The sequence below is a fragment of the Sminthopsis crassicaudata genome, chromosome 4 (assembly GCF_048593235.1).
Source record: "Sminthopsis crassicaudata isolate SCR6 chromosome 4, ASM4859323v1, whole genome shotgun sequence".
Lineage (NCBI taxonomy): Eukaryota > Metazoa > Chordata > Mammalia > Dasyuromorphia > Dasyuridae > Sminthopsis > Sminthopsis crassicaudata.
Genome location: NC_133620.1, coordinates 286,750,975 through 286,763,222, shown reverse-complemented (window position 1 = coordinate 286,763,222; position 12,248 = coordinate 286,750,975). Strand labels below are relative to the sequence as shown.

The following is a 12,248-nucleotide window of genomic DNA, read 5'->3' as shown; positions in this document are numbered from 1 at the left end:
GAATCTGAAATTCCAAAAGGCAAAAGAAGTTGGAATGCAACCAAAAATAAACTACCCAGCTAAGCTGAGCATTTTCTTCCATGGAAAAAGATGGACATTTAATGAAACAGATGAATTTCATTTGTTTCTAAGGAAAAAAACCAGATCTAAACAAAAAGTTTGATCTCCAACCATAGGACTCAAGAGAAGCAAAAAAAGGTAAAAGGAACTCTTGAGAACTGTATTTCTGTTGTGGATATATATACATAAAGTCCACATGTATAATTTGATTTTGATGATATAACATAAAAAAGGGAAGTAGAAATGGAAAGGGGATAGTGTCAGAAAAAGAGAAAAGGGAAGATAAAAAGGGGAAACTACATCCTATGAAGAGGCAAAGAAAACCTATCATATCTGAGGGAAGTAAGAGAGGGGGGTAGGAACATTGTGTGAATCTTACTCTCATCAGAGTTGGCTCAAAGAGAAAATAATTGACATATTTGTTTTACAGAGAATTCTCTCTCACCTCATTAAAAAATGGGAGAGAAAAAGGGAAAAGGAAAAGAGTAATAAGGGAAGGGTTAAAAAAAAAAGTGGGGAGGGATTTAAAGGGAAGAATACTAAAGAGGGAGGGCTGCATGATGCAAGTGGGGCCCATAAGTCTAATACTGGGGAAGGGGTTCAGGGAGGGCAAAGGGGAAAAAAAAGCATAATCCGGGGATATTATGATGGCAGGAAATACAGAATTAGTAATTTTAACTGTAAATGTGAATGGGATGAACTCCCCCACTAAGCGGAGGCAGATAACAGATTGGATCAAAAGTCAGAACCCTACAATATGTTGTTTACAGGAAATGCATTTAAAGCAGGGAGATACATACAAAGTAAAGGTAAAAGGCTGGAGCAGAATCTACTATGCTTTAGGTGAAGTAAAAAAAGCAGGGATAGCCATCCTTATCTCAGATCAAGCAAAAGCAAAAATTGATATAATTAAAAGAGATAAGGAAGGAAACTATATCCTGCTAAAGGGAAGCATAGACAATGAAGCAATATCAATACTAAACATAATGCACCAAGTGATATAGCATCTAACTTCCTAAAGGAAAAGTTAAGAGAGTTGTAAGAAGAAATAGACAGCAAAACTATAAAAGTAGGAGATCTCAACCTTGCACTCTCAGAATTAGGTAAATTAAACCACAAAACAAATAAAGAAATTAAAGCGGCAAATAGAATATTAGAAAAATTAGGCATGATCTTTGGAGAAAACTGAATGGTGATAGAAAGGCGTATACTTTCTTCTCAGAAGTTCATGGAACCTATACAAAAATTGACCATATATTAGACATAAAGATCTCAAAATTAAATGTAGGAAGGCAGAAATAGTAAATGCTTTCTTTTCAGATCATGATGCAATAAAAACTACATTAAAAAAAAAGTTAGGGGTAAATAGACCAAAAAGTAATTGGAAACTAAATAATCTCATCTTAAAGAATGATTGGGTGAAACAGCGAATTATAGACACGATAATTTCACTCAAGATAATGACAACAATGAGACATCGTACCAAAATTTATGGGATGCAGCTAAAGCAGTAATAAGGGGAAATTTTATATCTTTAGAGGCTTACTTGAATAAAATAGAGAAAGAGAAGATCAATGAATTGGGCTTGCAACTTAAAAAACTAGAAAAAGACCAAATTAAAAACCTCCAATCAAATACTAAACTTGAAATTCTAAAATTAAAAGGAGAAATTAATAATATTGAAAGTAAAAAAAAAAAACATTGAATTAATAAATAAAACTAAGAGTTGGTTTTATGAAAAAACCAATAAAATAGATAAACCTTTGCTAAATCTGAGTAGAAATAGGAAAGAGGAAAATCAAATTGTTAGACTTAAAAATGAAAAGGGGGAACTTTCCACCAATGAAGAGGAAATTAGAGCAATAATAAGGAGTTATTTTGCCCAACTTTATGCCAATAAATTTGATAACCTAAGTGAAATGGATGATTACCTCCAAAAATATAGGCTTCCCAGATTAACAGAAGAGGAAGTAAATTGTTTAGTCCCATTTCAGAAAAATAAGTAGAACAAGCTATTAATCAACTCCCTAAAAGAAATCCCCAGGACCAGATGGATATACATGTGAATTCTACCAAACATTTAAAGAACAATTAGCCCCAATGTTATATAAACTATTTGAAAAAATAGGGAATGAAGGAGTCCTACCAAATTCCTTTTATGACACAGTTATGGTACTGATACCTAAACCAGGTAGGTTGAAAACTGAGAAAGAAAACTATAGACCAATCTCCTTAATGAATATTGATGCTAAAATCTTAAATAAGATATTAGCAAAAAGATTACAGAAAATCATCCCAGGATAATACACCATAATCAAGTAGGATTTATACTAGGAATGCAGGTCTGGTTTAATATTAGGAAAACTATTAGTATAATTGACCATATTAATAATCAAATTAACAAAAACCATATGATCATCTCAATAGATGTAGAAAAAGCATTTGATAAAATCCAGCATCTATTCCTACTAAAAACACTTGAGAGTATAGAAATAAAGGGACTATTCCTTAAAATAGTCAGGAGCATATATTTAAAACTGTCAGTAAGTATCATTTGTAATGGGGATAAACTAGAGCCTTTCCTAATAAGATCAGGAGTGAAACAAGGTTGCCCACTATCATCATTACTATTCAATATTGTATTAGAAACACTAGCCTTGGCAATAAGAGTCAAGAAAGAGATTCAAGGAATTAGAGTAGGAAATGAGGAAACCAAACTATCACTTTTTGCAGATGATATGATGGTATACTTAGAGAACCCCAGAGATTCTATTAAAAAGCAATTAGAAATAATCCACAACTTTAGCAAAGTTGCAGGATACAAAATAAATCCATATAAATCCTCAGCATTTTTATACATTACCAACAAAATCCAACAGCAAAAGATACAAAGAGAAATTGCATTCAAAATAACTGTCGAGAGTATAAAATATTTGGGAATCTATCTACCAAAGGAAAGTCAGGAATTATGTGAGCAAAATTACAAAACACTTGCCACAAAAATAAAGTCAGATTTAAATAATTGGAAAGACATTAAGCGCTCTTGGATAGGCCGAGCGAATATAAGATGACAATACTCCCTAAACTAATCTATTTATTTAGTGCTATACCAATCAGACTTCCAAGAAACTATTTTAATGACCTAGAAAAAATAACAAAATTCATATGGAAGAACAAAAGATCGATAATTTCAAGGGAATTAATGAAAAAAAAAAATCAAATGAAGGTGGCCTAGCTGTACCTGATCTAGAACTATATTATAAAGCAGCAGTCACCAAAACCATTTGTTATTGGCTAAGGAATAAACTAGTTGATCAGTGGAATAGGTTAGGTTCATAGGGCAAGATAGTGAACAACTATAGCAATCTAGTGTTTGACAAACCCAAAGATCCCAACTTTTGGGATAAAAATTCATTATTTGACAAAAACTGCTGGGAAAACTGGAAATTAGTATGCCAGAAACTAGGCATGTACTCACACTTAACACCACATACCAAGATAAGATCAAAATGGGTCCATGATTTAGGCATAAAGAATGAGATCATAAATAAATTAGAGGAACATAAGATAGTTTACCTCTCAGACCTGTGGAGGAGGAAGGAATTTGTGACCAAAGGAGAGCTAGAGATCATTGATCACAAAATAGAAGATTTTGATTACACCAAATTAAAAAGTTTCTGCACAAACAAAACTAATGCAAATAAGATTAGAAGGGAAGCAATAAACTGGGAAAACATTTTTACATTCAAAGGTTCTGATAAAGGCCTCATTTCCAAAATATACAGAGAAATGACTCTATCAGAAATCAAGCCATTCTCCAATTGATAAATGGTCAAAGGATATTAATAGACAATTTTCAGATGATGAAATTGAAATTATTTCCACTCATATGAAAGAGTGTTCCAAATCACTACTGATAGAGAAATATAAATTAAGACAACTCTGAGATACCATTACACACCTGCCAGATTGGCTAAGATGACAGAACAAATAATGATGAATGTTGGAGGGGATGTGGGAAAACTGGGACACTGATGCATTGTTGGTGGAGTTGTGAAAGAATCCAACCATTCTGGAGAGCAATCTGGAATTATGACCAAAAAGTTATTAAACTGTGCATACCCTTTGATCCAGCAGTGCTTATATCCACTGGGCTTATATCCCAAGGAAATACTAAAGAAGGTAAAGGGATCTATATGTGCCAAAATGTTTGTGGCAGCTCTTTTTGTGGTGGCTAGAAACTGGAAAATGAATGGATGCCCATCAATTGGGTAAATTATGGTATATGAATGTTATGGAATATTATTGCTCTGTAAGAAATGACCAGCGGGATGAATACAGAGAGGCTTGGAGAGATTTACATCAACTGATGCTGAGTGAAACAAGACGAACTAGGAGATCATTATACACTTCAACAATGATACTGTATGAGGATGTATGCTGATGGAAGTGGATATCTTAAAGAGAAGAGCTAATCCTATTCCAATTGTTCAATGATGGACGAATCAGCTACACCCAGAGAAGGAACACTGAGAAATGAGTGTGAACTGTTTGCATTTTTGTTTTTCTTCCCAGGTTATTTTTACCTTCCCAATCCAATTCTTCCTGTGCAACAAGAAATTCGGTTCTGCACCCATATATTGTATCTAAGATATACTATAACACATTTAACATCCTGCCATCTAGGGGAGGGGGTGGAGGGAAGGAAGGAAAATTTTGAACAGAAGTGAGTGCAAGGGATTAATGTTGTAAAAAATTACCCATGCATGTGTACTGTCAAAAAAAGTTATAATTATAAAATTAATTAAAAAAATAAAAAAAATAAAATCCAATGAAATGCTACTTCCTCCAGAAAGCTCTCCCTGATGCCTTTCTGACAGAGTACTATGTTTGGAGCACTTTCCCTCTGATTCCATCCTTTCTCCAAGGATGTAGATGGCAATCCGTCGGTACTTTCTCAGCATGGGTCATTCCTGTCCATTTTTTTTTTTAACATATATTTCTCCAAAGGACCTTTCTAACTGGCTGAAAATCTTTCCTCTGGCTCTTCCCTCCGTATCACGTATAATTTTGCATGAAAGGCATTTATATATTCATACAGGTCAACCCGCTATCTAGGCTGTCCGTTTCCAGAAGGTTTAGGAGGATTTTAGATCTGCAGAGCACTTCACGTTAGCTCCCTGCCAGATAGACACTTCAACGTTTGTCACATGGAATTAGACATGCCTTAGGGTGGTTTTAAAGACCACAAAGCTGAGGCTCAGAGCTTAGGGATGTGCGCAGGTCACACACAGAGTCTGAAAGCAAGTCCTATAGCTTGGCGTCCGTCAGCGCCTCAGAGGACTTAATAGAGGAGTGCGGAACCGAGGCTTGTGGTTCGTCTCCGGGGATGTCCGGGTCCCCTCCGCAGGCTGGGAGGGTCTGAGGCTGCACGGGCCTCTCCGGGCCAAGGCCAGCGCTTTATCCCGGCAGAGGGGGACGAGGGTCCTCACACTGGGCCTAGTCCAGCCCTGCCCAGGAAGTTGGCAGGTTCGAAGCCCGTCAATAAAAGTGCAACAGGAGAAACCGGGACCTCTAAAATCGTAGGACCTTGACCTCTCCCATAAGACTGCGCCAAAAGTACCAATCAGCTTTCGTTCCCGCCTAGCCCAGAAACAAGCCCGAGCGCCGAGGCGTCCGGGAGCTGCTTCTCGCGAGAACACGCCTCCGTCCCCTCCTCCTCCGCCTCAGAAATCCCTGGCCTTCCCCGGGTCCCCCGCGCGAGCAGGTTCCATATTGGGTAAAATCTGGGCTCGCGAAGGACCGCCCCCGACCCACCCCGAGCTCATCTCTCGCGAGATTACGCCCGGGAGTTCTCGTCTGCTGGGGGGAGAGGAGGGGCTCGCAGTTTTGCAGGCGCTGGAGCTGCAGCTGGGGCGGGAGCTGCCGTCTGAGCTTGAGCTGCCGCCGCCGCTGCAGTCGCCAGCACCAGGAGAAGAAACCGGCCCTTTGGTCACCCTGCGCCGACCCCCCTCCTGGCCTTCGGCTCGCAGATAGCGGCAGCGGCTCGGACCTTGGTGCGTGGAGCCACCCTTGCCTGTGGCCAGGGCCCCGGGGCGGGCAGGTCGCCGCGCGACCCCGGCTGACAGCGGCTGCGGGAGCGGCGGTCAGCGGGGCCGTCGCGGTTGCCGCACCTGCGGAGCGCCGGGGACTGCGGGGGGCCGCGGGGAGCCGGGCCCGGGCGGGCGGCTGGAGGCGCTGGCTGGCTCTCGCTGGGCCGCCGTCCCTTTGCTGCAGCCGTCGGTGGAAGATGTCTCAGGAGAGGCCTAAGTTCTACCGGCAGGAGCTGAACAAGACCATCTGGGAGGTGCCCGAGCGCTACCAGAACCTGTCCCCGGTCGGCTCTGGAGCCTATGGGTCCGTGTGGTGAGTATCGCGAGCTGGAGGGGGAAGGAGTCGGAGCCCCGGTCTGCCTCCCGGAGCTCAGGGATGCACCCAGCGGCAGGAATTCCTTCCCCCTCCCGGCCCCCCCGGGGCATTGCTCCCTCTTGCACACTCTCCCGCACACCCTCGTGCCCGCTTTTGCACAGCCGAGCAAGGTTATGACAAGCCGTCTGCAAGTACGGGGAGCAGTCCGCGTTACGGGCTGGATACCAGGCGGCAGGACCTGCCTGATTAAGGGGATTACTCACTTATCCCCACCCGGCAGGGCTGCGGGAAAGATGGGAGTGGGAGGGCTGCTTTCCCAGCTGCGGAATGCGGGCTTTATTGATCCTCTGCGTCCTACTCCGACGTCGGGATCTGTACCGTTCCTCACCCGTCCTCGCGCTGGGTCAGGGCTCGCACGGGTTCCGGACGGGACACGGGCTAGCAGCCTGAGATGGGAGAATTCACCGAACGGTGTTCTTGTGGAGCAGACCCTGCTGGGTTTGTGCCTGATTGGGGGAGGGGGAAATCTGGTCCTTTTGCAAACATCCGTTCAAATAAATCCAGTTTTCAAAAACGGACCTATTTGGCGAAATTTTATTTATTTGCAAAACCATCCGTGTTACCTGCTTGCCAATTTTTAATGCTGACCTCAACCTGAGCAGGTTGGAAGCTAATTTTTTTTTCTTTTTTAATAAAAGTAAGGAACCTACATAAGGCTATTGTAATTTCAGGGTTATACGGGATAATTTCAAGCATTTTAGCATTTTTTTTTAATTTAGATATTGTAAAGTTCTTGACAAAACATTCTGATTTGACTCCTGGAAAACGAGCCCTGTGTGACATCCCTGAGATGAAAAATGCCATTTGCAGTGACAGTTATATTTTTGCAGGATTGGGATAATATTCGAATCACTTTGCAATAATATAGCATAAGTGCCATACCCTGGTGCATTTACTAGGATAAGCAAAACTGTCCACATTTACTGCTAAAAAACCCCCCAAAACAAAAAAACAAACAAAAAAAAGAAAAAACAGGTGCAGAATGGTTTGCATCAGGAAAACAAGAAAATGGAGAAGTTTGAAAGAGGTCATCGGTTCTGATGACTTGTGAATGTGTAGTGTGTTACCATAATAATTATATAGCATACTTAATTTTTTAATTTTAATTCTTAGAATTGGAAGGGATTTTTGAAATTGTTTAGTTCAGCCATCCACCAAAAGCAAAACTTTTATAGCAATATTCCCTAACATGTCCATTCTGTCTCAGTTTGAACAGTCCTCTTCATAGCCCACTGTTTCACAAGGTAATTTATTCTATTCAAATATCTTTTGGTTTAAATATATAGTTAGCTAGTGAAAAGCCAAAATGTTATGCCAAATTATGAATTATATACTTTATATTTGTCATTTGTGAAAATTCTTGGCCTGTAAATAGGTGATGGTTTCAGGTTTGTTTTGTTTTTTTTTTTTTTTTTAATGTGGTGTGCACATATGATTTTAAAGTTGTTAGTAAAACAATTTTATGCTTGCCAGATAATTTCTGTTTTTAGGAAATGATCGTCATTGGCACACTCCTTCACTATGATTCCTGTGCTCCTTAGAGTCACATCATGAATTTCCTGTTTGGTAGAATTTGCTCTGAAACTGAGATTGTGCAACTGCATCCAACAACAGATCATATTGCATTTTAAAACTCAAGCTCTTTAATATGTGTAGCAGATTGTACCATACTGTGCATCATTTTTTTCCCATTCTTTCTAAATGAAAATTTTTGTTCTAAAGAAACTGGATTGAAACCCTCTTTTCTGAAAACTGGTCTATGTTTGCTCATTTTCTTTTGTCTATGTGTGTGATTATTTCTTTATTGAATCATGTGGTTCATTTTAAGTAAATCAGTCTTAATGAGTTCTACTATTGTTCCCAAACAGGATTATTTATTAATTAGATGATTTTATGCAAAATGAAGTAGTTATGTTGATCAAAATAAAGAATCTCCCTGATAGATTTCTTCATGAATGCAGTTTGTTTTCTGAACATTAACAGTTCGCCATGAAGTAAATTGTCCAATGAGAAATTCTCTGATGACAGTGTAAGAATAGTAAATTAGCTTGATTTATTATCTATATCTTTACATTAAAGTAACTAAAATTTATATATGCAAAGAGTTTGAGAGCAGGCTCTTCAAAACTTTCATAGTTCATATGCCTAAGATTCTTGCAACATATCTGCACCTCTTTTGAAATTATTAAGATACATTCTTGTGAATACTTGTTTAGTTGTAGCAAATGTTCTTTCTTTTGAGGCTGCTGATTACAGCTTATTCATTTGTAGGTAGCTTTCTGGTGAATAATGTGGGTGATCAAACTGGAAGATACTAGGTTTTGGGGGACAAAAAAAAAGTCTCCATCCATAAAGCAATGACACTTTTTTGTGGTTCTTAAATTGGTTCTAAAGGCAGTTTGAAAAATTGATTTCAATAATATTTTGAACAGTGATAAAAAACCTTGAAATAGCTGTGACTTTCTTAGGCGAATACTTTGAAGGTTCATATGCTTGCATACAATTGTTGAATAATGTGGTTTTTTTTTTTTTGGTCTCATTACTTTGCAGTCACATTGTGGGTTTCTTAAAAGAAAGATTTCTTCATATAAAAAATTCCTAACACTTTGTGTAATAATTAATTGTGAATCAAAGAATCAAACTCAGAAATCAGAATTTTATTTGGAGTTTTACATATTTCCATTTTGAAAGTTAAAGGGAACTTGCCATTTTAAGGAACTTTATGCATAGTCTGTAAGGGGAAATGAAGCAAAATTGTTAAGAATGTGTTGTTGCAAAGCATTGATTTTTTGTGGTTTTGGGACAAAAGGGGAGAATCTTTGTGGTGAATTTAAGGAAATATAAACAGGAACTTAAATTCCTTTCCTTTAATGCACCATTTTTCAAATCTCTTGTATAATTGAGACTGATAAGCCATTTAATTAATGTAGGACAGCAGGAACCATGACACCATGTGTGCAAAATAGCATTGGTAGTTGGCAGAGCATTTTGAGATTACTAGGTAGATAATATTATATAAATATTTGGCATAGAGTATAAGCAAAATTCTGGTGGAAAACAGTGAACAGTTCTCTAAAAGAAGGCTGTTTAGTCATGATATGCTAGTTTTTTTTATGCTGATCTAGCATCAGTTGGTAGGAGATGTGTTTTGAATTTTTCCAGGAGGCTTGAAGAACTATGCTGATCAGTACAGTATGTACATTCTTATCCAATTGTTTTTATGACTAGTGGGAAGATCCTGGAGCAAGGTTATCAGTTTAGTTGGTGACCGTAAGGCAGTAATGGGAAATAAGTTTTACATAGATGTAATAGGTGGTATACCTGTAAGGTATACTGTGTTCTATTGGAATAGATATAATATAGGTCAGCCATGTTGTGTGTAAAGTGAAATTCCATGAAAATGTTGAGCTTATTATGTCTTTGTTTTAAAATATGAGCTCATCCTTGAGTTAGAGAGAACTATGGAGACTGAATGTGGGTTATCACATATCACATTTACCTTTTTTCTTTCTTGTGGTTTTTCCCTCTTGTTCTGATTTTTCTCTCCCAGCATGACTCTCATAGAAATATATAAAAGATGAATGTACATGTATAACCTTAAAAAAAAAAAAAAAAAAAAGTAAAGGTGCTTTGCAAACAATAGGGTCATAGATATAGAGTTGGAAGGGACCTTAGTGGTCATCTCACTTTACAGAAGAAGAAACTGAGACAAGGAGATAAAGGGACTTGTCCCAGAGCATGCAGATAATAACAGGTTAAAGATCTGAGATTCAAACCTAGTCAGAAGATTGTTCTTCTATGTTATATATACTCATTCCACATCTGTGAAACCTGGGTACAGAATATTCAGGTTTTTGACATACTTTCTTCCCCTCTCTTCCTTTTACATGTATGTATTGCACTGCCCTACCCCCTTTTCCTTTCTCTTCCTTTCTCATTCCTTTTTCTTTTTCCTTCTTACCTCTTATCTTTCTAGAGTCTGTTTAAGCAAACTCCTTGTTGTTTCAAAAAACTATCCTTCTCCTTTTGCCTTCCATGTTTCCCAGCATCAGTCTTTTCCATTGAGTCCTGTCTTCTCATTACATAGCCAGAGTATTTTTAGCTTCAGTGAATAGTCATGTATTGTTTGAGTTAATCTTCTTGCTGTCCAAGGAATTCACAATGCAAAAGTGTCAATTCTGCTTCATTTAGCTTTCCCTGTAATCCAGTTGTCTTAGCCATACATTACTACTAGAAAAACCATAGTTTTGAATATTCACATAATTTTTATTATTTGTTGTCAAGGTGATGTCTCTGCTTTTAAGCATGCTGTCCAGATTGGCCATTGCTTTCCTACCGGAGAGCAAATATCTTTTAATTTCCTGGCTACTGTCTCTTTCTACAATGAACTTTGAACCCAAGAATATAAAATCTGACTCTTAACATTTTTTCTCATTCTGTTTGTCAGGAAGTGATGGGATCAGATGCCATGATCTAAGTATTTTTTTAAATGTTAAAACTTCTAGCCAGCTTTTTCACTCTTCTCTTTCATTCTCATCAAGAGTAATTGTTTTTCACTTCCTGCTGTTTGTTATCATCTGCATATCTGAGATTGTTATTTTCCCCAAGAACCTGAATTCCAGCTTTTGATTCATATAGCCAGGCATTTTGTATAATACTTTGCTTCTAAATTAAATAAATAAGGTGACAATATACAACTGTGCCTACTTTTTGACCCTTATATAGATTCCTCAAGAGACAAGTAAGATGATCTGGTACTCTCATCTCTTTGAGGATTTGTCACAGTTTGTTGTGATGCACAGAGTCAAAAGTTTAGCATAGTCAGTGAAGCAAAAGGTCATCATTACTACTCATCAAATTACAATTCTATATTATGACTGTCTGAAGTTGATCTTCTCAAAATTGATGTCAGAAAAGAAATTTATTTGCTTGAGACCTGAATCATCTTTAGACATTATATTTAAACATGCCCAGATTAATGGTCAAAACTGAAAATTTTTAGTACAGATTTATATAAAAATTAGAATATTCTGATACTTCTGGATCTGTGATCTCATCAATATGGATATTTTTAACATATAATTAGAGCTAATAACACATTTGCCAAAGTGATTTTCCTCAAGGGCTCTTCTGACTGTCATTTCTCTCTTTTTCTTTCCCCACATACACACTTGGTATTTCCCATAGACAGTGGCTGCCTGTGATAGCTGGGATTGAATATAGAGGGCTCTGTTATTTAAAATTCTAAACAACTTGTCTCCTTCCTATCTTTTCTATTGTTATCACAGGCCCCTTGACTGAAATTGTTTCCCTCCTCAACTCCAGAATCCTTGCCTTCTTTCAAGATTGAATCCTAATGTTACCTTTTGCAGCATTTGTTGAGGTCATTCTTGGTGCTTTCTCTCACGTTCTAACCCACATATTAGTAAGTGCTTTTTCCTCTAAAATTACCTTCTATCTAGTTTCTGTGTATCTTGTATATGTTTGTGTGTGTTTTGTCTTCTTTTCAAATATAAGCTTCTTGAAGGCAGAAATTGTTTTTATTTTTTTCTTTATTCTCCTCCTTCCCTTCCCCTTTCCTAGAACAGTACTTGGCGTAAATATATTGGAATTTATCTTATGCTGTGGATTGGAATTTATTATACTGTGGAATTTGCTATAAGATTGGTTCATCCTGAGCCCCAAGAGCTCCAAGATGTTAAAGATGATATTAGAAGGTG

At 38.0% G+C, this 12,248-nt stretch overlaps 1 protein-coding gene across 2 annotated transcripts in view; it reads left to right on the top strand.

The window, feature by feature from the left end:
- The first annotated feature begins 5,938 nt into the window (after window positions 1-5,938).
- The window catches only part of MAPK14 (mitogen-activated protein kinase 14), a 92,226-nt gene continuing 85,916 nt past the window's right edge, over window positions 5,939-12,248 (top strand). For both annotated transcript variants that reach the window (XM_074311135.1, XM_074311132.1), the window contains exon 1: window positions 5,939-6,465. In XM_074311135.1, coding sequence (XP_074167236.1) covers window positions 6,350-6,465 — 116 coding nt within the window. In that variant the 5' untranslated portion in view covers window positions 5,939-6,349. The remainder of the gene's footprint in view (window positions 6,466-12,248) is intronic.